A 27717-nucleotide genomic window follows, 5' to 3' on the forward strand; every position below is an offset into this window, starting at 1 on the left:
GCAAGATGGCGGCAAGCGCATTTCCGGCGTGTGTTCTTTCGGCTGCGTCCGTGCGGCTGCTGCAGATACCACCCAGCGGGTTCCAGCCCCTTTGCAGCATACACTACAACGGTGATGGCGGGCCGACGACCCGGCTGGAGCCGGGTGGCACTTCTGCAGCTCCTTCTTGGCGTGAATCTGGTAATGCCACCCACCCAGGCCCGGAGTCTGCGCTTCGTAACCTTGGTAAGGAGGGACGGGGTTACCAAAGAGTTCGCTGGAGCTAGAAGCGCAAAGGCCGCTGCTGGGGGTCCGAGGTCTCAGAGAAAGAGGCACTGGCTTAGGAGGGGACGACTGGCCTGGGTGTTAGGTTGATCTATTAATCTGCTGCCTTGGGTTTTTGGGAGGAGCAGAGTGTCCAAATAAGGAGTTCTGTATCAAGGGGTAGCTTGGGGTTGAGTCTACCCTGGGACAGGTTAGTAGTTAAATGGTTAAGAGACTCATTCCTAAGAATCCTTTGGCGATCTTTTTTTCACTTAGCCAAGTTAGAATCTCTGGAGCCTGGAAGAAGTTACTGACTCCTGAACTGGGGTCTTTTGCAATGGGTAGGCTTCCTTGCCTAACATTGGGCAAAGGTAGGCTCTATGTCCCCATCAGGGAGACCCTCCTGACCTATAGACAAACCATGTTCTTTCCTCAGCTGTACCGACATGGAGACCGTTCACCAGTGAAGACATATCCCAAGGACCCCTATCAGGAAGAAGATTGGCCCCAGGGGTTTGGTCAGTTAACCAAGGTGGGTCAGAAGTCAGCCTTCCCTCCACTTGAGCTGTAGAATGAGTGACCTCGAGAGCAGGCTAGAGAACTTGAGGCCTCACTCAACTGCTGTTTATTTCCCACACGGGTGCTGACTTTGACCAGATTTCATAACCTTACTTTAGTCTGTGTCCAGTACAGTGCTGTGCACAACTGGCCACTTAATAAATGACCTTTGGGATCAGATTAACCCACTCCTACTTCCCGTCAGGGATAAACCTGGAAAGCAACAGTTCCTAAACCCCATGGGGCTTGTGAGCCATCCCTTCCCTCCAGACCTTCTTAACCCTCAGGTTTGCCCACAGGAGGGGATGCTACAGCACTGGGAGCTGGGCCAGGCTCTGCGACAGCGCTACCATGGCTTTCTAAACACCTCTTACCACCGGCAAGAGGTAAGGCTGGCAGTTCAAGAGACAACGGGAATGGGATGTGCTGTCCTCATCTTCCGCCTTCAGGGAGCCTAAGGGTGGGGCTGGGCACTTTGGCCTCCTTCCTGCATTTCTGGTTACACCCACAGGCAAGACATTTAAGAGCTATCTGAAACATAGCCCTAGAAGCTGAGTTGCCTTTGCTTGGCTGGGAAGAGGCAAAACTGATCAAGCATCCAAACTCAGACTTAAGGAAGGTCCTAGCAAAGTGGTTTCTGACTCTGAAATAACAGGCTTTCCAGCCAAGACATTTATTGAGTACCTGTTAAGGGCCAAGCACTTAACAGGCTAGCACTTTGCTAGCACTTTGCACACAATGGTGCACCACTCAGATGCACCACTGGAGCTCCACTTCATGGAGCTTAGAATATAGTGAGGATGGCAGATGATAAACCAGACAGGGCCAAAATAAAGGGTGAAGACATACATCGATAGGGCACATCAGGGAAGACTGGCAAGTGTACTGGCTCCTTGAGGTGTTCTCCCCACCCCAGGGAAGGAGGTAGCTGTTCCTCTGCTTACCTCTCAGCTACAACTGCCTTAGAAGTCTCCAGGTGTTGTTATTGTTCCCTTGAGGCCCAGCACCATCATGAACTTGTCCTTCTCCACTTTCCTCCTCCCTTTTCACAAGCCACTATCTCTGTTCTTTATATTTTCTCTCTGGTCTTAAGCCAGTTTATAAAGGGGGGATTGAGAGTGATTGGAGATAGTGTCTGCCCTCAAGAACATTGGTCTGGATAGGGAGACAGACATTGTTATAAAATCAGACAGACAGACCAGAAAGCCTCACTGGCTAAGCATTTGGGGCTGGGAGGAAGGAGCATGTGAACTAGTGCCATTCCCACAGGAGTTCTTCAGGATGGTGAAGGCCTCCACCCCTAGGGGAGTGTTGGGGCCTTTGAGAGATGGGGAAGGCCAAAAAGGTGGGGAGGGCCCAATGCATGGTGGGTTTATAGTTTGCTAGGTAACCATCAAGAACAGGTTCTTCCTCTGGGACTCTACTGAGTGGCCAAAGAAAGCCCCACTCCCCACCCAAAACACACACACACACGACTTGTGTTGCCATCTCTGCAGGTTTACGTACGAAGCACAGACTTTGACCGTACTCTCATGAGTGCTGAGGCCAACCTGGCTGGACTCTTCCCTCCCGGCGGGATGCAGCGCTTCAACCCAAACATCTCATGGCAGCCTATCCCTGTGCACACTGTGCCCATTACTGAGGACAGGGTGAGACTGGCCAACCCTTCCCTGGAGGTAGTGAGGGGACAGCTCTGCCATGAGCCTACTGATCCCAGACTCCTTTTCTGCCTATTTCCCCACTTTGGTCTACAGCTGCTGAAGTTCCCGTTAGGTCCATGTCCCCGTTATGAGCAGCTGCAGAATGAGACCCGGCGGACACCAGAGTATCAGAACGAGAGCATTCAGAATGCAGTGAGTGGGGGCCGAGGTTGGGGTCATCAGACTGCCTTTCCCCCAGGGCAGCACTGATCCTCTGACCGTTTTTCATAGCAATTTCTGGACATGGTGGCCAATGAGACAGGGCTCACAGACCTGACACTGGAGACTGTCTGGAATGTCTATGACACGCTCTTCTGTGAGGTGAGCCCACTAAGGTGCCTGCTGTGATCCTTCTTCTCTCCCCCCTCAACAGGCCTGGGCCCCCATGACAGTAGAACACAATGCCTGGACGAGATCATTCCCACTGGGGAAGTCTAGGCAAGCTGCTGCTTGTGAAACATGGGAACTTCCCTAACAAGTGAAAAAGAACCTCAGAGTGGGAAATGGTTTATTACTTGTCAGCAGTCCCTATTCTCCACCCAGAGCTCTCATGGTGTCAGACTCCTTTCTGCTGAGTCTCACTTTGCGTGCCTGAGCTTCCTTTCCTGTGCCCTGCAGCCTCAACACTGTCTGCCATGCTACCGTTCCAGCCCCTCCACCTCACCTCTCCTCTCCCTCCCTCCATCACACACACAGGCACCTTCCCACTGGGGAAGAGAGCTACCCCAGGAGAGAGGCTCTGGCCTAGGTCCAGGGAGCTAATCTGCCTGCTGCGATACACAGCAAACACACGGGCTGGTCCTGCCGCCCTGGGCCTCACCCCAAACCATGCAGCGTCTGAGCCGGCTAAAGGACTTCAGCTTCCGCTTTCTCTTCGGGATCTACGAGCAGGCAGAGAAGGCCCGGCTTCAGGGGGGTGAGTGACAGGGGCAGCATGTCACGCTCTCCCTCGGGACCCTACAGCATTAAAAACCTGCTATTGGGGGCTTCTCACTAGCTTCCTTCTCTACTGAAACATTCTCTGCTCTTTCAAACCCAGATCCCCACCTCATTACCCCATTACTTCCCAATTCTCCTGCTGTTTCTTAGCCCATGTGTCACTGTGTGACCACAATCAGGTTTGCATGCTCTTTGCTGCTACTCACATTCTTAAGCTTCACCCACGTTAGAAAACCCTCCTTCTAAATGAATAGCTGTCTCCAGAGAACCACTGGGGGCCATTTTGAGAGAAGGCTGAGTAGCACACATGGCAGTTTCCTCATTTGAGCACCCAAGGGCATGCCAGCTGCTAAACCTTTTTGACAGCTCAGTTTTTCAGAGCCTGCATATGGCAGTCATGCTGGCATGGAGCCACCCTCTGTGTGTTTGGAAGCAATCTTAAGTTTACATTTGTTCCGAACTGGAGTACTTTTTCCAACATGGGCAGGGACTCATAGCTCATTTGTAAACTGGTAGGTTTCTACCTCTGTGTTGAAATATATAGATAGATACGTTGTTTTATCTTGGTTCCTTCTGTAAATTTGAGAGTTCTTAGAAAACAGGGGTACTACCTGGTTCTCATGAACCTCAAGTGTCTGTGTTGATCAGACACAGGACTAGCAGAGGGCAAGAGGAGCACAAATAGGTCAGATCAGAAGACAGTGATGGCGGCAGCCACTGACACTGGGGACCTTTCTCCTTTAGGAGTCCTGCTGGCTCAGATACGGAAGAACCTGACCCTAATGGCAACCACCTCCCAACTCCCTAAGCTGCTGGTTTACTCTGCGGTAAGTTCCTTTACTCCTCAGCATGCTCATGTCAAGCAAGGAGTTAGATTTCCTGTTTGCTTTCTGGGGGTGCCGGCAAGCAGTGCTGATGGGGAGCCCCTCTCCCTTACAGCACGACACCACCCTGGTTGCTCTGCAAATGGCACTGGACGTCTACAATGGTGAACAAGCCCCTTATGCCTCCTGCCACATATTTGAACTGTACCAGGAAGATAATGGGTGAGTGGAGCTACTAGTGGATCTTCTGCAGGGGCTGTCGGGTGGTGGCTGAGAGCAGCCCAAGAACTCAATTACAGGCATGCTGAGCAGCTCCCATCTTGCTTCCTGTCAACCCATAGGAACTTCTCCGTGGAGATGTACTTTCGGAACGAGAGTGGTAAGGGCCCCTGGCCGCTGATCCTGCCTGGCTGCCCTCATCGCTGCCCACTGCAGGACTTCCTTCGCCTCACAGAGGCTGTCGTGCCCAAGGATTGGCAGCAGGAATGCCAGCTGGCGAGTGGTCCTGCAGACACAGGTGAGCTGCCTTCTACCCCATGCTAGTCACGCCCAGACCAACTTTCAATTCACATCCATAAATCCGAGGGTTGTTGTGCTTCCAGCCATCTGACTGCAATTCCCCGAGATTGTTTTATACCTTTTCCCCTGTTCACTCTCACTTCTTTTTTTTTTTTTTTTTTTTTTTTTGAGACAGAGTCTTGCTTTGTCGCCCAGGCTAGAGTGAGTGCCGTTGCGTCTCCCTAGCTCACAGCAACCTCAATCTCCTGGGCTCAAGCAATCCTGCTGCCTCAGCCTCCCGAGTAGCTGGGACTACAGGCATGCGCCACCATGCCCGGCTAATTTTTTCTATATGTATTAGTTGGCCAATTAATTTCTTTCTATTTATAGTAGAGACGGGATCTCGCTCTTGCTCAGGCTGGTTTCGAACTCCTGACCTCGAGCGATCCGCCCTCCTCGGCCTCCCAGAGAGCCACCACGCCCGGCCACTCTCTCACCTCTTATATCACTGAGATAAGAACAACCAGGAGAGAAGTGGCTCATTCTCCCACCACCAGATCTACCAGCTTTACTTGCTAACTTAGGGCCAGCCTCTCCACTCACACAGCAGGTCTGTCTCTTCCCACCTCCACAAGGAGCTCTGATACCTCAGAGCTGCCCTCTCTACTGGATCACTCCCATCTCAAAAGCCTAACAAAGACAGACTCTGAGACCCACATCTTCCTCAGCTACCACTGTTTCTCTGTCCCCTTTGAGAGTCGGATCCTTGAAAGAGTTGTCTACACTTCAGCTTCACTTCCTTACCACGCATTCTCCCAGACTCACATCAGGCAGTCTTGTCACCTTCCACAGCATTGAAGCCACACTTGTCAGGTGACCACTGACCTCCTCTTAAAAAAAAGAGCCAATGACCAATTCTTAGCTTCTCTTACCTTTCAGCAACATTACATAATTGGGCACTCCTTCCTTAAACACTTTCTTGGCTAAAGAGTTTTTTCTCCTAACTTTCACGCAGCTTCCTTACTGGCTTCCCCTCCCCACTAAACAGTGAACTGCCCTGGGTTCATCCCTGGCCCTTTTTTCCATCTGTGCGCACTCCCAAGGTGATCTTATCCTACCTCGTGGCTTTGCATGCCATCTCCATGCTAAGTTCCATCTTTATGTCATGACTTACAGACTCATAACCTCTTCTCTGAGCTTACAGATTCATATCCAGCTGCTAAATTGAAGTCTCTACATGGATATCAAATAAGACATCTCTTGGCTGGGTGCAGTGGCTCACGCCTGTAATCCTAGCACTCTAGGAGGCCGAGGCGGGCGGATTGCTCGAGGTCAGGAGTTCAAAACCAGCCTGAGCAAGAGCGAGACGCTGTCTCTACTATAAATAGAAAGAAATAAATTGGCCAAATAATATATATAGAAAAAATTAGCCGGGCATGATGGCACATCCCTGTCATCCCAGCTACTCGGGAGGCTGAGGCAGGAGGATCACTTGAGCCCAGGAAGGAGATTGAAGTTGCTGTGAGCTAGACTGAGGCCATGGGAATCACTCTAGCCTGGGCAACCAAGTGAGACTCTGTCTCAAAAAAAAAAAAAAAATGAGACATCTCACAGTTGCTATATCTAAAACCAAATGCTCTTCTCCCAAATCTGCTCTTCTTCCAGGCTTCTCTGTTTGAGTAAATGGCACATTAGTCACCTAGTGGCATAGTAAAACCCTCGGAGTTGTTTCAGAATACCCTCTTTCTAGTACCTCACATCTGGTCCACTGTCAGATCCTATTAGCTTAACCTTTTAAACAGATGCTTATCTCTCTAGTCCAGTCTGCCATCAGCTCTAGTCTGAACTACTGAAAAGCTTCCTAATGTTCTAATTCTATTCTTGTCCCTATTAGTCTTTCAGCACAGCAGAGTTGATTTTTTAAAGCATAAATCAGTTCACATCACTAGCCTAAGAATCTTCCAATGGTTTCCCATCACATATGGAGCAAAATCCAAGTTCTTTACCATGGTTTTCCAGGCCTGTTTGCCCCTTGCTTATTCTGCTCTAGTGATACTGACTTTCTTGCTGATCCTAGAACATGCCAAGCTTATTCCCACATCAGGATCTCTTGCACTTGCTTCCTGTCCTCTGTCCCAAGATGCTGTTCTCTCAGATTTTCGTGTGTCTCACTCATTGGCTCCAGGTCTCTTGAAATTCTCACTTTCTCCATGATGCCCTCTGTGACTGACCTACCTTGTTTTGTTTTTCTTTCCAGCATTGTCACTAAGTTTCATTCCTATCATTTGCTACTTTCTTAGATCTCCTCTCCTAGAATGTAAACTCCATGAGAGCAGACTTTGCTTGTATATCCCCTGCATGTCAGAACAGTACCTGTGGTAGATGTATGTGGTAACAGCATGTGGTAGATGCTCAAATATTTGTTGAATGAATGCTAATAATGACCTTTCTCTTTCCCTCTCCCCATGCCCAGAGGTGATCGTGGCTTTGGCTGTATGTGGCTCCATCCTCTTCCTTCTCATAGTGCTGCTCCTCACCATCCTCTTCCGGATGCAGGCCCAGCCTCCTGGCTACCGCCACGTCGCAGACGGGGAAGACCATGCCTGACAACCACTCAGCCCGCTTCCCTCTGCCTCCTAGGGGAGGTGGGCTGGGCCCTTGCTCCTGACTGTTGCTGCTCATCAGCCATGGACAGGAGACCCCAGGTTGGGCCTCCCTCTCATTACCCCAGCCATATGAGCAAGTGGGGCTTGGCTTGGCTATGGCACCTGTCACTCAGCATCCACACGTCTGATGTTTATCAAGTACTGTGTTGGACATTGGCTTTCTCCAAACAGGATTTGCCTCCACGCTCCCTAAGTACCTGAGATGTAAGCAGGTATTCAGTTTTCACTCAGGACCTGGGATAAAGAAACTGACAGAGTGGTGCCTGATCCGCCTTGCTCTTCCATCAAGCCCTGCTCTTTCTCTTCCAGCCTGGGGTCTTTGGCAATTAGCTCAGAGGCCAGTTTTGCCTCTCAGTGCTTACTTTAGTAGGAAAAACTGCACAACGCTAGGGGTACAAACATTGGCTACCAAGGAACTGGATCAGTCACCCCTTCAGCTTGAGCAGATCAAAGGGTATTTGTACTTGGGGGACAGTGAAGACTGCGGGGGCTGAATTGTCACATAGAATCATGAAATGTTCTCCCCTTGAGCAGAGCTGGGGTCTCCGGGGACCTGAGGTCACTGCAGGTTGTGAGTGGCACAGTTCCTGACTGTGGCCCAGAACAGGGCTGAGGCAACTCCCAGAGAATGAAAGTTTTGGACTGTTAGTGCTGTTTCTGTGCTCCTTTTCATTTCTGAGACCCACAGAACCCTTCGACCACGGCACTCCCAGAAGATCCACTCAGCTCAGCTGGATATGGTTTTATTGGCCATGTCAACAGTGAGCACAAATCAAAAAATACTACCTGATCACTCTGCTATTGTACATAAGAGAGGAGAAAAGCAGCTTGGCTCCAGGCTAGATACAGCAGGGACCCTTGGGACAGCTAGGTCACCAACTTTGGAGAAGTTCCTGGAGCTAAGTCCAGAGTAGTAACGTGCCAGCGTCCCAGTCCCGAAATGCCCAATGCCACAGTGCCCATGCTCCAACCCTAAGACTTGAATACTTTTGGACCTTTAGCAAACAGCCACCTCTTCGTGTAGGACTTGCTCCCATTGTGGGCTCCAAGCCCTTGTTTGGCCCACACCTTCTTTAGTGTCTTCTCATTTCTGTGTCCCATTTTCCTCCTGGCTCCAAATGAGAATGTGATAACCTAGGAGGAGGGAGACCAGTCTGACTTGTACCTTCCATCATCAGTCTCTGAGAGCTTGGGGCTGGCCCAGGGCACCCAGGATTTGGTAAGGAAATACTAGAAAACTGGGCAGCAGCCAGGCATTGCCATGACCAAGACAAAGCAAGAGGGGTGGAGGGCCTAGGCCAAAGGGACTACTGTCATCTTTACTGGCTGCTGCCCTGAAGCGAATGCAGCAGGGCTAGGCTGAGGTTAGCCTGCACTGAACCTTGGGGAGCAGGGTTGGGCTTGGCCAGTCTGATACATCCTGCTTCTACTCACCCATTGCAGAGGCCAGCGTGTCCCCCATGGGATTGAACTCATTGAGCTGCAGAGATAAGAATAGCAGCATGAGGAGGGGGTGAAGGTATTGACAGACAAACAAGGGCAGACAAGGAGTAATTTCTGGTCATTTTTGGTCAATAAAGTAGGTTGAATCCCTGCTTCCTCCCATCCTTATTTGAAGGCCCATGCCTCACCGAGCTGATACCAGAAGATTCTGGGTCATAGAGCTGGCACATCATCTTCCCTGAGTTTCCATCAAACACATCAATCGTCCTTAATTCATAGGGGGTACAACTTTTGAAATTAGGATCTGGGTATCGTCCCACAACAATGAGGTTATACCGAGGATGCCAGGTTGCCTAGGAAATGGAAAGGCTGGTCATGAGAGTAAATGCAGACAGAAGACTAACAAGAGGGGAACTAGAAATATTCTTTGCCACTAACAAGCTAACAACTTAATAATGGAGATAAGACCTATGTGAAATTATAAGAATGGTTTTCAATTGTGAGTACATCTACCACTGCAATTTTCAATCCCCAGCTAACCTCCCTGGCCCTTAGGACACCTTCAGGCTTTCTCTCTCTTTTGCATTTCTTGAGATCATACCAACTGATAAATGTTTTAACATCAGCCTGACCCAGACACTGACCTAAGAGGTAAGCCTACAACAAAGCTAAAAGCCTCTGGTAACCAAAACCAAATGGGACATAAGTTCTGAAGGAACCCCACTACTACCCTTCTTCCATTAACGTGAATAACTAAAAGTTGAACATAAAATCTCTAGTGGCTAAAAACGGGGAGGCTATCCATGTTCCCCAGATTCCCCCAATGAAAAAAAATTTGGCAGTTACTGGAATGACAGAATTGGATGAGATTCTTCTAATAAAACTTGTCAAGGAAGTTTGGAAAGAGGAAAGACATAGTTAGCAGGAAGGAAGAAATGGTACATGCAATGGCTTAGAAATAAATAAATCACACATGGGAAGCTGTAAGGTAGCCTGTTTGGATATAGAGTGGGAGAGGAGGACAGATGGAATACCAGCTGGGGGAGGATTCTTGGTATTATTTATTAAGAGCCTGGATTTGATCTGTGGTACATGGGGGCCACTCAGTACTAGATCATCATCATTAATACTTACCAGGAACAAGGCATGGTGCCAAGTGCTTTAAGTATACTGATTCATCCTCACAACAACCCTATCAGTTAGACTATTATTCCCTTTTCACAGATAAGGAAACAGATCCAAAATGGTAAGTAATTTCTTGGAGACTGAGGTGAGAGGATTGCTTGAGACAGGAATTTGAGACCAGCCTGGGCAACACAGCAAGACCACATCTCTAAAAAATAAAAAAGATTAGCTGGGCACAGTGGTATGTGCCTGTAGTCCTAGCTACTTGGGAGGCTGAGGTGGGAGGACTGCTTGAGCCCAGGAGTTTGAGGCTGCAGTGAGCTATGAATGCACCTGTGAATAGCCACTGCACTCTAGCCTGGGTGACACAGTGAGACCCTGTCTCAAAGACAAAAAAAAATTTATGTAATTTGCCCAAGGATTCTAACCTAGGGGTGTCCCACTGCCTAAAGTTGGTGCTTCCCACCACTATGTTATACTGACCAGAGAAGTATAGGTATGAAACCTGAAGGTCTGAAGAGGATCTGTGACTCTGAAAAGAATACACTACTAGAGCACAGCTGGCAGAGTTCAAGCTGCATGGGGGCTTGGGCAAGAAGGAAAGTCTTAGGGACTAAGGATAGAGAAGCCATTAGCAAGAACTTGAGAAAAGATGAGAAAATAAAGGACTTATTTCTATTTTTAGAAGTCACTGAAACCTGCAAGTCAATTAAGATGGTGAAGGTTAGTTTGTAGATTAAGTGCACACACAGGCAACCGAAACTGAGAGGACAGAACAGAGGATGGGGACCTTAGAAAATGCCCACAGTGAGATCAGGAAAATAGCTTATCAGAGAGACATAAAGAAAAATCAACAAAATGAGATTGCAGAAGTGGGATAAGAGTGTAGAGAGCCAAAGGGATAAGAGATGCTTTGTGTAGGGGCAAGAAGAGATGTGGGGGCCGGGCAGTGGCTCACTCCTGTAATCCTAGCACTCTGGGAGGCCGAGGCGGGAGGATCGCTCAAGGTCAGGAGTTCGAGATCAGCCTGAGCAACAGTGAGACCCTGTCTCTACTAAAAATAGAAAAGAAATTAATTGGACAACTAAAAATATATCGAAGAAAAAATTATCCGGGCATGGTGGCGCATGCCTGTAGTCCCAGCTATTCGGGAGGGTGAGGCAGAAGGATTGCTTGAGCTCAGGAGTTTGAGATTGCTGTGAGCTAGGCTGACGCCATGGCACTCTAGCCCAGGCAACAGAGTGAGACTCTGTCTCAAAAAAAGGAAGAAGAGATGTGGGGTTGTAGGCTCGCCACACTTGCCCCTCCCCAGTGTGGGCACACCTGGCTGTCTTCATGATCACAGATCCCTTCTGCAAGCTCCTTTCACTCTTGTCACTCACCTTGATGGGTGTGAGGTGCTGGAAATGACGGTGAGGGTGCGGGATCAGGCCCAGGGGACAGTCCCACTGGGAGGCAGAGTAAACCCGGATCTCACTCTTCTGGTCAGTGGTCAGGAGCCGGGCCCCATCAGGGCTGAAACAAGCTGGTAAAGTGAAAAGCCCCTGAGCTGAAGGAACCACGAGCCCCCTGATGGCCTGGGCTTCGGAGGCCTTCTCTTGCAGGGGCACCCTCCCTCCCACTCCTCTCCAGACAGGAGTGGGAGGGAAGAGGTGAATCTGCGCTGCCAACAAAAATATCCTAGAAACTCAGCAGCTGATGGTGGCAGCCAGAGTCATAAAGGTTCTAAGACAACAGCTTGGCGGATGCTATCAGGGGTAAACGTTTGATCTAGTGGCTTCCACACTGAGGAGGAACCCCAGCAGTGGTTAGACAGGCAGGGTCTGCAGGAGAGATGAGATACAGGATATCACACCTGCGTTGACAGGATGCCTGTGTGGCAGCGAGTACAGGAAGCTGGCTTTCCCTCTAACCTGGCGCAGGTCCCAGATTTTCACTGTTTGATCTACGGAGGCTGTGGCTAGGAACCAATCACAGCATGGGTTCAGGGCCACATGGGTCACTTTCTTTTTGTGCATTCTGAGATTCCAAAGCTGCAGAGAAGAGCTCGGTTCAGGTGGGGACACAGAACCGAGGTGGGGGTAAGGGAGGAAAAGGGAGGACCTGGGCTACAGACAACGCACCTCCTTGCCATCCATGTGCAGCAGGATCACGTTCCCCACATTGTCTCCTGTGACCACCATTCGGCTGCTGGCAGACACATCCAGGCTACAAAACCAGACGCTGGAGGGAGAGATTATGTTGTAAGATTCTTGGGGACAGAGATAGGTCCATTTATGCACCGTTGCAGCCCCCGTGTCTAACCCACAGTTTAGGCATTCAATAAATATTTGTTGAATGAATGAATAACTGCCTTGCCATGAATTGAACACTCAGACTTGTCTACCATCCATCTATAGGGACTGGGATGATGGGGCTCAGAAACTTGTCCAGTTACTGCTGGGCCCAGGAACTTCAGCTAGTAGGAGTCCCTGAAGCAGGCAAAGCTCAGAACCATCAGGCAAGTCCCCAGGCAAGCTTGTGCCCCACAGCTCCACGTTCTCTGGAAGCCTCATTTACTGTTCTCTCCCTTCACTCTCCACTGTGAGCCAAAGAGACGACAAACCAAACAGGGATTGGCCAGCTCTGTTCCTCAGAGCTGCAAAAAGGAACTTCTGCCCCCTTCTGAGCATTTAAGGAAAAAAGCACATACAACCCAGAAGCTCTTTGGTTCCTCCAACTACTTGAGGACAGGGGGATTGGATGGGGGGATTCAGGGATGCTGACACCCAGCCAGGAGAGCTCCAATTCATGTTTTTTCTCTTGAACCCTCAAATCCATGCAACACTGTCTTTTGCCATCCCCTCTGGATATCTTTAAGCAGGAAAGTTTAAAGCAACCTGTAGCTGGGTCTGTCCTAATTATGCACACGTATTTCTTACCCATAAGGCAGCCTAGGATAACATCCAGTGCTAGTTATACCCCCACACCCTCAGTTAATTCCTTAGGGAGCACTTAGAGTCATACCTCCAGCTAGAAATCAAAGTGACAAACATTTTGTTATTTCTCCGGCCACTTGCTCTTGGGGAGTCCAGAGCATTTATGGGCAAAATTCTATCCATTTAAGCTTAAGGAACTGGTCTGGTCATTTCACGTCAGTGAATGGGGAGAATTAAATCTGAAGTTCTTAGTTCCTGCTCCATTGCCCAAGAGGCTTTCTTGGCCCACGCCACGTTGACTTGTCTAGTGAGAGTCAAGCTCTAGTCTAACATATTAATAGGTATGATGAACAGAAGAGCTGAAGCCTTTCCTTTACTGAGAAGAGCTGAGGCTCTTCCCAAAGTAAGAGCAGCCAGAGAGTTTGAAAAAGAGCGGGAAGGGTAGAAAGTGGCTAACACTTTTCCTTTTTTCCCTGTGCCAGGTTTGGGTAAAGGGGATCTTGATGCTCTTGTCACAACTACACTTAGAGCTTAGAAGCCCTTTCCCCTACTATTTAAACTACTCACTTGCAGGTGTCTGAGCTGGTAAAAACTCGTAGAGTGTTGCCTTTAAAGTCTTGCAGCCTAGTTGTTCCCTCCATTGAGGAGGCGAAAAACTGGTTGGTATTGAGAGGGTTAAACTTCAGCCCAGTGATGCTCCCTCCAGCTCCAATCTAACACGAGGAAGGAAAAAGCCAGTGAGTGATGATGGGCCAGCAAGTGAGGAAGCAGGCCTGGGCACACATGCTGTGCTTCAGTGGAAGTGCCAGCCGGCCAGCACTAGGGCCAGGCCAGCTCAGACACCTGGACACTAGGATGCTTGCCACAGGGCCCTTCACTTTTTAGGGCTTTGTTTTTACTTTTTAAAAATTAACATACTATAAATTTGACTATATGGGGTATACAGTTCTATGAATTTTAACACATTTATAGATTTAAATAACCACCACCAAATCAGGATGCAGAACAGTTCCATGATCCCAAAAGACTCCCTCATGCTACCCCAATGCAGTCACACCCTCCCCTCGCCCCCAACCAATGGCAACCACTGATCTGTTCTCCTTCGCTATCGTTTTGCCTTTATAGAACATCATATAAATGAGTCATGCAGTATGCAACCTCCAGACTGTTTTCTTTCATTTCACTCAGCATAAAGCCTCTGAGATTCATCCAAGTTGTGTACATCCTTAGCTTATCCCATTTTATTGCTAGGAAGTATTCTGTTTTCTATTATGTGCATGTGCCATAATTTGTTATTCCCACAGTGCTCTTTTTAGAAGAGCTTCAGCTCAGAGCAGGGACTGGGTTTGGCAGGGGTGGGAGTGAGATCTGTGCCCCTTCCTATTTTTCCAGACATCCAGATAAAGATGATGAAAATAATCTTATCAGTGGATTAACTTTATCAAGTGCTTATTTTATACTAGGTGCTGTTTTAAGAACTTGACATCCCAGAGTGCCCTCTCCACTTCTTCCTTATGCTGCTATCCCAGCCTTGCAGACCTGTCTGTACAAGGTCTCCTCTGCAACAACCACTTAGCTCTGCGTACTGACACGTCCATTCCCTCTAGGAAACATTCTAACCAACTAAAAGCCCTGACTTTAGCATTATACAATTCATCCATGTAACAAAAACACTTGTACCCTCTAAATCTACTGAAATTAAAAAAAAAAATTCTAGGCTGGGTGCGGTGGCTCACGCCTGTAATCCTAGCACTCTAGAAGGCCAAGGTGGGCGTTTCGCTTGAGGTCAGGAGTTTGAAACCAGCCTGAGTAAGACCTTGTCTTTACCAAAAATAGAAAGAAATTAATTGACCAACTAAAAATATATATACAAAAAATTAGCTGGGCATGGTGGCGCATGCCTGTAATCCCAGCTACTTGGGAGGCTGAGGCAGAAGGATCACTTGAGCCCAGGAGATTGAGGTTGCTGTGAGCTAGGCTGACGCCATGGCACTCACTCTAGCCTGGGCAACAAAGTGAGACTCTGTCTCAAAAAAAAAAAAAAAAACCAGCGAAAGAAATGTTTTTCTGCAACCATTTGATAATAAATTGCAAACATGATATCTCATCATCCTCAAAAATACCTTATTGTGTATTTTCTATAAAGAACATTTTACTACATAACAATAAGACCAGCAAAATCAGGATGGAAATTAACATTGTTAATTTTATTATTACCAGTTAATTAACATTATTACCAGTTAATACTCAGACTATTCAAGTTTCACCATTTTCCCATCACTTCCTTTATAGCAAAATAACTCAATCTAGAATCATTCACTGCATTTAGCTGTCATGTCTCTTTCATCTCCTTCAATAAGGGATATTTTCTCAGTATTTCTTTGGCTCTCATGCCCTTACCACTTTTTTTTTTTTTTTGAACGACTGATGCTTTCAAAGCCCTTACCACTTTTGAAGAGTACAAGCCAGTAATTTTGTGGAAGAATGTCCCTCAAGTGGGATTGTCTGAAGTTTCATTGTAATTAGATTGGAAGTATGCATCTTTGGTGGGTGTATCTTGTGATGCTGTATTTTTCTCACTGTACCCTATCAGGTAGCACATGATTTTGATTTGTCCTATTACTTACTGGTGGTTAACTTTGATCACTTGATTAAGGTGGTGTCTCCGTTTTCCCCACTGTAAAGTTATTTTTTTTTCCCTCTGGAGAACTATTTTGAAACTATGTAAATATCCCATTTATCACCAGATTGCCAGATGATTAATTTATTGATATGAGTATAGACTCATAGATTATTTTATTCAATAAGTTCTAATCTGCTACTTAACATTTTATTGCTCTAATTGTCCCAGAACCTGCTAGTGGGAGCCCATTCGAGCAACTTTCTGTGTCCTATTTTTTGTTTGTTTGTTTGTTTTGAGACAGAGTCTTGCTTTGTTGCCCAGGCTAGAGTGAGTGCCGTGGCATCAGCCTAGCTCACAGCAACCTCAAATTCCTGGGCTCAAGCAATCCTTCTGCTTCAGCCTCGTGAGTGGCTGGGACTACAGGCATGCACCACCATGCCCGGCTAATTTTTTCTATATATATTAGTTGGCCGTTTAATTTCTTTGTATTTATAGTGGAGATGGGTCTTGCTCTTGCTCAGGCTGGTTTCGAACTCCTGATCTCGAGCAATCCGCCCGCGTCGGCCTCCCAGAGTGCTAGGATTACAGGCATGAGCCACCGCGCCCGGCCTTCTGTGTCCTTTTGACATGTCTCTATCATTCTTTGAGTATTTCTTTACTGTCTGGCAAACAAGACATTTGAGACTCGATCTACTTTTCTTGCACTAGTTCTGGAATCAGCTATTTAATATTTTCCCAAAGAAATCTGGTTCTTTTTAGTAGAGCATGGTATTTAGAAATAAGATCTGAGGGCCAGGGGTGGTGGCTCATAACTGTAATCCCAGCAACTATAATCCCAGGAGGCCGAGGTGGGAGGATCACTGGAGTCCAGGAGTTCAAGACCAGCCTGGGCAACATAGCAAGACTACATCTCTACAAAAAATAAAAAAAATTAGCTGGGCATGCTGGCATGTGCCTATAGTCCCAGCTACCTGGGAGGCTGAGGTGGAATGATCACTTGAGCCCAGGAGTCCGAGGCAGCAGTGAGCTATGATCATACCACTGCACTCCAGCCTGAGTGACAGGGTGAGACCCTATGTCTAAAAAAAATTAATCAAATAAATAAACAAAGATCCAGGCAAAAGAGTATGTTTTTCAGCGAACAGAGGTAGAGAAAACACACATACACTTATACCTGTTATTTTCTTTTCTTTATAAGAGATAGGATCTCACACTGTCATCCAGGCTGGAAGCAGTAGTGCTATTATAGCTCACTGCAACTTTGAAACCTGGGCTCAAGTGATCTTTCCACCTTAGCATGGGCCACCATGGCTTAGCTAATTTTTTTTTTCTGTAGAGACAGGGTCCTGTTCTGTTGCCCCGGCTGGTCTCGAACTCCCAGCGTCAAGGAATCCTCCTGCCTCAGCCTCTCAGAGTGTGGGATTATAGGCATGAGTCACCACACCCCACTGCTATCTATTATTTCTATATCTATATGGCTTTCAATATATATAAATTGACATCAGTGTCTCTAATTCCAATCCAATACCACAGTAGGTTCTCCCTTTCCATATTTATATGGAACCCACTAGGTTCTCCCTTTCCATATTTATAATTCCTTTCTTTGACAGTGAAAAATCTGGCTCCCTTCATACTCAATATATTTACTTATTTGATTAATCTCCTTGTACATAAGCAATCTCCCATCATTGCTACCAAGCACCTCCCCAGTGCAAACCCTCCTTACCCTGCTTGGGCCCTGACCCTATGTGCTGAGCTGCCACCCTGCCAACATCTGCACTGATGGCCACCTCAGCTTCATGTGCTCCAGCATCTGGCACCAGGCCACTATGGCCTCCTTACTGTGTGAACATCTATCTTGCTTGACCTTACCTAATGACTTTGGATTTGAACTGTTGAGGAAGAGAACACGAAAAAGATGAGGAAACTAAAGTGTAAGAGACATTAATTTTAAATTCTCCATAGACTAGAAAAAGAGGGAATAATTCCCAAGCTTATGAGGTCAGCATAACCTTGATACTCAAATCTGACAAGGACTTAGCACAAAAGAAAAATTACTAGCCAATTTTCCACATGAGCACAAATGCAAACATGCTAAGTAAAATATTAGCAAACTCAATCCACTAATGTTTTTAAAAGCATAAACACACTGTGATCAAGTTGGATTTATTCCAATAATATAAGGTTGGTTTAAATATTAGAAATCAATCAAGCATCAAAAGAAATAAATCCACACTAGCCAGAACCAGTGGCTCATGCCTGTAATCTCACTTCCTCTGAAGGTTCAGGAAAGAGGTGAGGTGGGAGGATTGCATGAGGCCAGGAGATTGAGACCAGCCTGGGCAACATAGTGAGATCTCATCTCTTAAAAAAAAAAAAAAAAAAAATCCAGAGTGAAAAGGCAACCTATGGATTAGAAGAAAATATTTGAAAATTGGGGTTAATATCCAGAACTCCTACAACTCAACAACAAAAAATAACCCAACTAAAAATAGTTTTTGTTTAATGGGAATAGAATTTCTGTTCGGGATGATGAAAAAGTTCTGGAGATAGATAGTGATGATGGCTGTAAAACAATGTGAATGTATGTAATGCTATTGATTTATACACTTAAAAATTGTTAGATTTTGGCCAGGCGCGGTGGCTCACGCCTGTAATCCTAGCACTCTGGGAGGCCGAGGCGGGCAGATCGCTCAAGGTCAGGTGTTCGAAACCAGCCTGAGCAAGAGCGAGACCCTGTCTCTACTATAAATAGAAAGAAATTAATTGGCCCACTAATATATATATAGAAAAAATTAGCCTAGCCGGGCATGGTGGCGGCACATGCCTGTAGTCCCAGCTACTCGGGAGGCTGAGACAGGAGGATTGCCTGAGCCCAGGAGTTTGAGGTTGCTGTGAGCTAGGCTGATGCCGCGGCGCTCACTCTAGCCTGGGCAACAAAGTGAGACTCTGTCTCAAAAAAAAAAATTGTTAGTTTTTATGTTATATATATATTTTACCACAATAAAAGAGTATCAAAAATCATACTTGATAAAATATAAAAACTTTCTATGATCAAGAACAAGACAAGGCTGTCTACTATAGCCACTATTCATCAATGAGCTAGAGGTCTTTGACAATGGAATAAGGAAGAAAAAAGTAGAGGAATGGTAAAGGAAGAAATCAAATTCTCATTATTGCATAGAAAAAAATTTTAAACCCTCAGATAAACTACTAAAATGAATAAATGTGGATTCTTCCTTTCAACCATGAAAGAGTACCCGAAACCAAATATACCCCCTGCCTTCAACAACTAGAAAACTGAACAAAATACATGAAACACGTTTTCAGACACTGGACAACAGGCAGCACGACAGGAGGGAAAGAAATGAGGTCCAGCAACTGCCCCAGCTGACGCTTGGAGAGAGTACCCAGGCTGCGGCTCAGGGAAGGAGGAGCCAAACAGCCTTCTCTTCTCACTGAGTTGAGGACACAGAGTTGCCAACATGGCAAGAATTTGTGGGGCAAAATGCTGGGGAGGAGACAGATGCACGGAGAAAACACTCTGGAAATTTTCAGAGGGCTTCCCTCTACGCTTTGGCTGAATACTAAAGTATAAGTATGTGTGCAGAAACTACCCAAGGTTTACTTCTGTACTGCAGCAAAAAAAGAAAAAAAAAAAAAAAAAAAAGAAACTACCCAAGGCTGGAGGAAATAAAAACATCAGAAATGAGTTGGAGAAAAAAATCAGAACAGTTTGTATTCTGACCATCCATAAATGAAAATATTCTTTTTTTTTCTTATTATTTCTTTTTCACCACACAAGATGGAGTCAATGAAAAGATTCTTAATATACAAGCTATTGAGTTCTCAGAAGGGCATGGCCTCAGTGGTGGGGCAGTTTAGACCTAGAGTATAAGCTGCCTTGGACCCACCCTACCTGGGACAGATTGAATAATGGTCCCCTCAAGGTCCCCACACCCTAACCACTGGAGCCTGTGATTGATCCTTAGGTCACAAAATGGACTGTGTAGATGTGATTAAGTTAAGGACATTGAGATGTAGAGATTATCCTGGGTTATTTGGGAGGGCCTGATAAAAATCAAAGCAGTCCTTATAAAAGGGACACAGGAGGAGTCAGAGTCAGGAGAGAAGGCAGTGTGATGACGGAAGCAGAAACTGGAATGGATCACTCTGCAGATAGAAGAAGGTGCAACAAACCAAGGAATTCAGACAGCCACTAGAAGCTAAAGAATGGAAACAAATTCTCTCCTAGAATGTCCAGTAGGAACCAGCACTGCTGACATCTTGACCTTAGTCAAGTGAAACTGATTTCAGACTTCTGACTTCCAGAACTGTAAGAGAATAAATGTGTTGTCTTAAGCCACTAAGTCTGTGATAATTTGGTACAGCGGCAATAGGAAACTAATACACTAATTACACTAGCAAAGCTTAAAAATAAGCCTTTAAGGAATCAAATGGATTACAAGTAACAGTAACTTAACTGCATCCCAGAACAAAGCAGAACAATATTTAAAAGAACACAAAGTTGGGCATGGTGTTGTGTGCCTGTGGGCCCCTACTCAGGAGTCTGAGGCAGGAGTTGGAGGCTATAGGGCACTATGATTACGCATGTGAATAGCCACTAACCTATAGCCTGGGCAATAAAGCAAGAAGACCCTGTCTCTAAAAAACACCAGCAATAACCACAAACAAAAAATTAGTTAGGCCAGATGCAGTGACTCCTGCCTATAATCCTAGCACTTTGGGAGGCTGAGGTAGAAAGATTGCTTGGGGCCAGTTCAAGACCAGCCTGAGCAAGAGAAAGAGCCCTCTCTATGAAAAAATAGAAAAAATTAGCCAGGCATTGTGGCATATGCCTGTAGTCCCAGCTACTTAGGAGGCTGAGGCAGGAGAATCACTTGAGCCCAGGAGTTTGAGGTTACAGTGAGCTATGATGATGCCATGACACTGTAGCCCAGGCAACGGAGCCAGAGCCTACCTAAAAAAAAAAAAATTAGTTAATTAAAGAATACAACAGACCAGAGGCGGTGGCTCACGCCTGTAATCCTAGTACTCTGGGAGGTCCAAGCAGGAGAATTGCTTGAGCTCAGGAGTTCAAGACCAGCCTTAGCAAGAGTGAGACTAAAAATAGAGAAATTAGTTGAGTGTGGTGGTGCACGCCTATAGTCCCAGCTCCTTGGGAGGCTGAAGCAGGAGGATCACTTCAGCTCAGGACTTTTGAGTTCCAGTGAGCTGGAAAGATGCCACTGCACTGTACCCAGAGTGACAGAGTGAGACTCTGTCTCGAAAAAAAAAAAAATCCAGCAATGTAAAACTCACAATGTCTAACATTCAATCAGAAATTACCAAGCATGCAAAGAGGCAGGAATATATGACATATAACCAGAAGAAATCTCAATCAATAGACATGGACTCAGAAATGACACAGATGATAGAACTGGCAGATGTTAAAATGACTATTATGAATATACTCTATATGTTCAAAAAAGAAAAGGAAGTAATAAATGTGAGAAGTAAAAGATATAAAAAAAATCCAAATTAAACTAGTGATGATATACAGTGTCTGATATGAAAAATACTTTGGATGGGATTAATAGCAGATTTGATATTATAGAAGATCACTGAATGATGATGATATAACAATAAAATCTATACAAAATGAAGCAGCCAAAAAGTTAACAGAGTATTAGTGACCTATAGAATAATACCTAGTAGCCCAACTGGAGTCAGTAGTAGCTGGAGCCCCAGGAAACAAAAAAAAAAAAAAAAAAAAAGGAAGAACTATTCTTTTTTTTTTTTGAACTATTTGAAGAAATAATGCCCTAAAAATTTCCAAACTTGAGGATAACTATAAACTCACAGATCAAAAAATCTCAATGGCCGGGCGCGGTGGCTCATGCCTGTAATCCTAGCTCTCTGGGAGGCCGAGGCGGGCGGATTGCTCGAGGTCAGGAGTTCGAAACCAGCCTGAGCAAGAGCGAGACCCCATCTCTACTATAAAATAGAAGGAAATTAATTGGCCAACTAATATATATACAAAAAATTAGCCGGGCATGGTGGCGAATGCCTGTAGTCCCAGCTACTTGGGAGGCTGAGGCAGGAGGATTGCTTGAGCCAGGAGTTTGAGGTTGCTGTGAGCTGGCTGACGCCACAGCACTCACTCTAGCCTAGGCAACAAAGCGAGACTCTGTCTCAAAAAAAAAAAAATCTCAATGATGCCCAAGCACATCATAATCATTTTTAAAGCAGCCAGAAGGAAAAAAGAAAAACCACAGAGAGGAACATAAGGATGATTGCAGACTTGTCATCAGAAATCATCTTTAAAGTACTAAAGAAAGGAAAATTGTAAGCCAACATGTTGTAAACAATAAATATATATAATTCTGTCAATTAATAAATTAAGAAATTAACTTTTTAAAAAAGCTGTAAACCTAGAATACTATACTTAGCAAAAATATCTTCCCCCAAGATTAGGCAAAATACTTTTTTGAGACAAACAAAAGTGGAGAAAGAATTCATCACCAATGAATCTGCATTATAAGAATATGAAAGGAATTTCTTCAGGCAGAAGGAAAATGTTACCAAAAGGAAATCTGGATTATACAAAAGAATGAAAAGCACTAGAAATGGCAATATGTGGGTAAACATAAAAGGCTTTTCTTGTTTAAAAAATATCTTCAAACAATTCCTACCCTACAATCCAGCCATTCCACTCATAGGTATGTAGCCCCCCAAAATGAAAACATATATTCACACAAATACTTATACATGAATGTTCATAGCAGCTTTATTAGTTGCCGTCAAAAACTGGAAAAAATCCAAATGTTCTTCAGCAGGTAAACAGATAAATTATAGTATAGCAATACAATAGAACGTTATTCAGAAAGAAAAAAACAATTGATACACGTAAAAATGTAGATGAATCTCAACTAATTATACTGAAAAGGTAGACCAAGAAAAAGAGAATATATATTCTATGATTCCATTTATATAAAATTCTAGAAAGTGCAAATTAATCTATATTAGCAGTTTCCAGGAGACAGGACAGACATTAGAGAAGGATGAATTACTATGAGGAAACTTTTAGGGGTGATATAGTCATTATTTTAATTGTGATGGCTTCACAATTATATACATATGTCAAAACTCATCAAATCATATACTTTAAATATGTGCAGTTTACTGTATGTCAATTATACCTCAATATAAAATTTTAAAAAACAAAAAAAACCCCTCTATAATGGTTTTGCTAGTCAATTCTACAAAAAAATTTAAGGAAGAAAGAATACAAATTCCACCCAAATTCTTTCAGAATAGAAGAGACAGGAATACTTCCCAGCTCATTTTATGAGGTTAGCATTACCCTCATACCAAAAACAAAGACATTAAAAAAAGAGGAAATTACAGGATATTTTTAAATGGTCACTGCTGGTATAATATGATTAAACTGGAATATTTGACATAGTAATGCACAACAGATTCTATGATAGAATATTCATAATAATGGAAGGAGAAGAATGAGTGTGTGGAATGGTATATACATGTACTAAGAGATGCTGAAAATGGGGATTTCAGATCATATTACTTTATACTTTTCTCTGTATTGTTTGAAATTTTTATGATGCGCATATATTGTTTCTATAATAAGATTAAAAATAAAGCTATCTTCATTTTGGAAATGTAGTATGTGTTCCCTTGCCAAGGGCCTGAAAGATGTAAAGAACAAAACCAAGGACAGATGACTAAGTAAGTGACAAAATGAAGCACTGCTGCTCCCACAGTAACTGGTCTCAAATCAACTTTCAGTTGTCAGCATCTGACAGTTCTCCAAGCCAGCATACCCTCCCTCTGCTCCAACCTAGCTCCCTGAAAGTCACAAAACTCAAAGGCCAGACCAATCTCCATTGTAGTGTAAGAAAACTTTAGTTACATGCACGTTATAATAAAAGGTAATGTAAAACAAAAGCACTTGTTATAACCCTTTTAGTCAGGAGGCTCTTCCTCTAGAACACATTAAACTACTTCGCACCACTCCAGGCTTAAAAGCTAAATTTTTCTATTCCCATTTCCTACATTCCTGGGAAAAAACACATCTCTTCCTGTCTGAACTCTGAATTCTGACTTCAACTTTAAGCTGCCCTACTACTGGTGGTCATCTGCCTCTTCAGCCCGGCAGAAACCCGCCAAACTCTGCCCCAGCACTTTTCTGGGCTGCCTTTCCTCTGGCTTCAGGCACTTCTTTCTTGAACACCCATCTCACACCTTGAATCCCAGTCTCCCAAGCCTGTCTCACCTGGCCTTTTCTGGTTGCTACTCTCCCAAACCCTCCATTTGCAAAGAGACCTTATCCTGGGTTCCCCCTCATTTCTTCTACCTCTAAACCAGAGCTGGAAAAATGGTGAGCTGAAGCAGAATCCAGTTTAGATGTGTGTTTAATTCTCTTTAGTCCTAATTAAAAAGTTCTGGAGGCTGGTTACATAATTTACTTAAGGCCACTGAACTATAAACCTAAAAATGATTAAGATGATAAACTATGTATGTATTTTATCATAAAAACAATTTTTAAATGGCTAAGATGATAGATGTTATGTATACTTATAATTTTTTTAAAAAAATCAAGATATTTCATGTAAAAAAATGACCATTTCAGACTTTATTTGAAAAAAATCAGATCTGATATCACAGGACCCACATACTTAAATGGCAACCATCTCTAGTTTACCACTGACACTACCACCATACATCATTCATTTTTTCTAATCTGTTTGGTTTCTTGAGGCATATGAGTTTGTGACTCCTGCTCTAAACCCAGAGCATCACTTTTCACAGTATAGCCCTTCAATGTCAACCTTAAAGGTCTTGGAGGGGCCAACATATTTACTTCTCAGCAACTGATGATAAACACTAGAGAGAATAAGATCATCCCTAAAAACTCCATCCCAGTCACACTATGCCTTTCCTCCTTTTCTCTCCATTTATCTAAATATTGCTCTTCCTCACTCCTCCACAAAGCCTTCTCAATCAACACTGATTCATAAGAGGCTCTTCTTTCTATCATGTTCTGTAGCATTTAGCATTTGTATTGTTAGTTATCTAATACCCTGGTCTGCTCAGTTACACTCCAATACCCCATCTGCCCAGTTACACTCCAAACACCTCACTCATTCAACAAATATAAAGCAGCTACTCTAGGCCCAACTCTGTTCTAGTTCTAGGTACTGGGGATATAGTGGTGAACCAGAAAGCAAGGTCTCTGCCATCAAGAAGCTTACTTTCTGGTGGGCACAAACATGAATATTTCAGATACTGATAAACATTTTGGGGAAAACATGAAGTGAGGCAACGATACAGGGAATGACTGGGTGGGGTAGGAGCTACTTTATGAGTGGGATAGTCAGTGAAAGCCTCTCTGTAGAGGTATATTAAGCAGAAACCTGAATGAGAAGAGGGAGCTAGCCCTGAGAAGACCATGGGAAAGTGTGCTGCAGTCAGAGGGAACAGCAAAAGCAGAGACTCGGTTGCAGGAATAGAAATTGCTGATGTGGCTAAAGCATAGACAGTGAGGAAAGAGAGTAAAATAAGATGAGGTCAAAGAGATAAGAAGGGGCTTAGATTCTGGGGGCAATAGCTTCTAATATTTTAAGGGCAGGCACTCAAAAAATATGTACGTATCATCACAATTTACATATGTGAAAACACCCACAGTTACTTTAGATTTCAGTCATCTTACTGATGATTACTGGATGATATCAATATTCCTTTCATTTCTTCAACAAACACTTCTTTAGCACTATTGCCTGGTACAGGAAACTGCTCACCCCTTTAATGAAGGTGGGTTTGTCCTTTATGCCAAAGTTCCAGAGCATGATATCTCCCCCTTTGGAACCCACAGCCACAGTGCTGGGGTGAGTTGGGTGCCACGCCAAGGATGTAGCCCTCCTGTCAAAGGGGGCAGCCTTTTGGAATATCCGGTAAGAATCCAGAGAGTGCAAAAAGGATTGCTGGAGACCCTGACACAGAGAGAAAAGAATTACATTGAATTAAAACCCAAGACCTGGGTAAACTGTCAATCTCTGTCGCCTTCATAGAATAGTCCTAGGGCCAAGTCCTCCCACCCAAGGAAGGGTAACTGCCTGGCCCTGTGCATAAAAATATTTGCAATGTACACAAACTAATCTTGGAAAGCAAAGGGGCAGAGTGCATTTCAGCTGGGACCTTTACGGCAAAAGACTTTTCTACCTGGCTGAGTGCCCAGTAGGCCAGTCACCACAGTCTGACCACTCTGACAACCTGCTAAACCAACCCACCATTTAATTTTGGAGCATTCAACAATAAAAAGACACATGCATACCTTCGAGCACCTCAGCCAAAAAACACCTTACCTGCTGTAGTGATGGCCAGGCAGCTCTGCCCAACTTGTATTGGTGGAAGGCCCTGATGATGCTGTGGCATGGTGGCGGGACCTGCAGGCTACCCAACCCCGCCCACAGGCAGCCTGAGTCACATCCTCTGCCAGAACCTGCCAAGCAGAACAGATATATTTTCCTCTCCTATCTCAGCAAAGGTTTTTCTGCCGAAATCTCAGAAAACTTTGTTTCATTTGGCAAAGCCAATCTTTCTCATCACATCCTAAGGCCTTTCCATGGTCTATTTAGTCTCACCTAAGCACAAGAAATAAAACTGAGTAGTGACGTGGCCCCTTCTCCAAAACACTCTCCCAAATAGTAATTCTTGGGTGAAACTAAATACCATCTTGCAGGGTTCCTGAGAGGCCAGCTAAAGAAACACACAAGAATAATGTACACTGACAAGCTCTTTCCAGTTTGGGCTGCAAAACTCAAGATGGGATTGGGTGACAATTTTAAAATCACATATAATGCACAATGAGAAGATTTTTAGTGACACTTAGGAAAAGAAGGAATCAAAACGTCTGGAATAGCTCTAAACTATGTTACTGATAAGGGAAGCCCCCATCTATTACTTGGCATCAGCCACAGGAGACCCCCACCACTCACAGAAGACCTGAATCAGCATAATACTAACTTATTACCTGGCCCATCAACTAACCTACACCTGATACCCCACCCCTCGGTCCACCCCAATTTAATAAAAGTGGGAAAATTCAGGTAGACAGGGCTCAGAATTTGGTGGTGAGATCCCTCTGAGCCCGCCAGCGAATAAACTTTGATTCCCAACTCTCCGTGTGTAGCTGGGTTTGTCCTCGGGACCACCCGCTGTAACACTTGCTGTAACATTCCTTCTAGGGAGGTAAATCAGAATAGGAATAAAGCAACCCTGGATCACCAAACTCTATTTAAGGATCCAATCTCCATGGGTCCAACCTCTTGACCAAGAGGCCCCTGGCTCAACTTTTGAGTTCCCTCATGTTCCTTATATCCCCAGGTTCAAGCCCCACTAAACCTCGGAGAACAAGCTTAGGAAGGAAGGAAGGAACAAAGGAAAGAAGGAAAGGAGGGCTCTCACTGATGAAACCAAGTTTATATATAACTAGCAATCGTGACTATTGAAATTCAGCATTCGCAGAGCCAGGAAAGGTAGAGTTATTTTAAGCAAAGTGTGTAGAACTCCTGGTACCAACAAACCCTATTGTTATGGAGTTCATCTGCTTCTTCTTGTCACCTGGGGGCGGGGGATGGGTGTCTAAGTAAACTCTGCTGTCAAAAGACCAGCAGACAAAATGCACAGCCCGAGGCACTCCGTAACCTGGGACTTCCTCAGGAAACTAAAAGCACCCATCCCTCCCTCCGGCCTCCAGCGTGAGCACCCCAAATGGCAAAAATATTAAAGCAGCAGGCACAGGCAGTACCGGAGCCCTTCACACAGTGCTTCTTGGCCTCGGGCTCCAGCTCCCGGGGACTTCTGCTCCTCTTGTTCCTGGAGCGTAACACAATCTCGGTCTTCTGGGCATCTGAGCGTTTCCTGGGAGGCATCGCGTTCGCGTGCGAAGAGGTACTATGCCCTATGCCGAGATCATGGAGGCAGGATTGACAAGCCTCTGGGGAGAAACAAGGCGGGGACTAGGAACCCACGAGGCCACAAGTAGTCCAACTAAGCCAACTTCCCGCCAAACATGCCCAGGGCAAGTTCAAACCAGCTTCGAGCTCCGGCCCCACCCGTCTCGCTAAGGCCCCGCCCCTTCCTGCAGGGCGGGGGCGT

At 45.2% G+C, this 27717-nt stretch overlaps 2 protein-coding genes across 2 annotated transcripts; one reads left to right on the top strand and one right to left on the bottom strand.

The window, feature by feature from the left end:
* The first annotated feature begins 90 nt into the window (after window positions 1-90).
* ACP2 (acid phosphatase 2, lysosomal) lies at window positions 91-8076 on the top strand. Its single transcript, XM_012789268.2, has 11 exons — window positions 91-225; window positions 680-775; window positions 1101-1187; window positions 2298-2450; window positions 2556-2654; window positions 2733-2822; window positions 3285-3417; window positions 4185-4267; window positions 4380-4486; window positions 4606-4781; window positions 7236-8076. Exons 1-11 carry the CDS (start codon window positions 115-117, stop codon window positions 7367-7369), a joined length of 1269 nt encoding a protein of 422 aa, XP_012644722.1. The 5' UTR covers window positions 91-114; the 3' UTR covers window positions 7370-8076.
* Window positions 8077-8155: 79 nt separating this feature from the next.
* DDB2 (damage specific DNA binding protein 2) lies at window positions 8156-27696 on the bottom strand. The gene is made up of 10 exons (XM_012789193.3): window positions 27368-27696; window positions 25923-26059; window positions 25359-25550; window positions 13482-13627; window positions 12120-12219; window positions 11852-12029; window positions 11379-11521; window positions 9060-9224; window positions 8863-8908; window positions 8156-8562 (listed from the first exon to the last, which is right to left on the bottom strand). Exons 1-10 carry the CDS (start codon window positions 27489-27491, stop codon window positions 8513-8515), a joined length of 1281 nt encoding a protein of 426 aa, XP_012644647.1. The 5' UTR covers window positions 27492-27696; the 3' UTR covers window positions 8156-8512.
* Window positions 27697-27717: the final 21 nt, after the last annotated feature.

The sequence above is a fragment of the Microcebus murinus genome, chromosome 4 (genome assembly GCF_040939455.1).
Source record: "Microcebus murinus isolate Inina chromosome 4, M.murinus_Inina_mat1.0, whole genome shotgun sequence".
Taxonomy (NCBI): domain Eukaryota; kingdom Metazoa; phylum Chordata; class Mammalia; order Primates; family Cheirogaleidae; genus Microcebus; species Microcebus murinus.

Coding starts and splice junctions, on each gene's coding strand:
- DDB2 (XM_012789193.3), bottom strand. CDS start 27,491: ATGCCTCCCAGGAAACGCTCAGATGCCCAGAAGACCGAGATTGTGTTA. Junction 9,225..11,378: donor AGCACCTCACACCCATCAAG/GTGAGTGACAAG, acceptor TCCATTTCCTAG/GCAACCTGGCATCCTCGGTA. Junction 8,909..9,059: donor AATCTTCTGGTATCAGCTCG/GTGAGGCATGGG, acceptor TTATCTCTGCAG/CTCAATGAGTTCAATCCCAT.
- ACP2 (XM_012789268.2), top strand. CDS start 115: ATGGCGGGCCGACGACCCGGCTGGAGCCGGGTGGCACTTCTGCAGCTC. Junction 776..1,100: donor GGTTTGGTCAGTTAACCAAG/GTGGGTCAGAAG, acceptor GTTTGCCCACAG/GAGGGGATGCTACAGCACTG. Junction 4,268..4,379: donor AGCTGCTGGTTTACTCTGCG/GTAAGTTCCTTT, acceptor TCTCCCTTACAG/CACGACACCACCCTGGTTGC.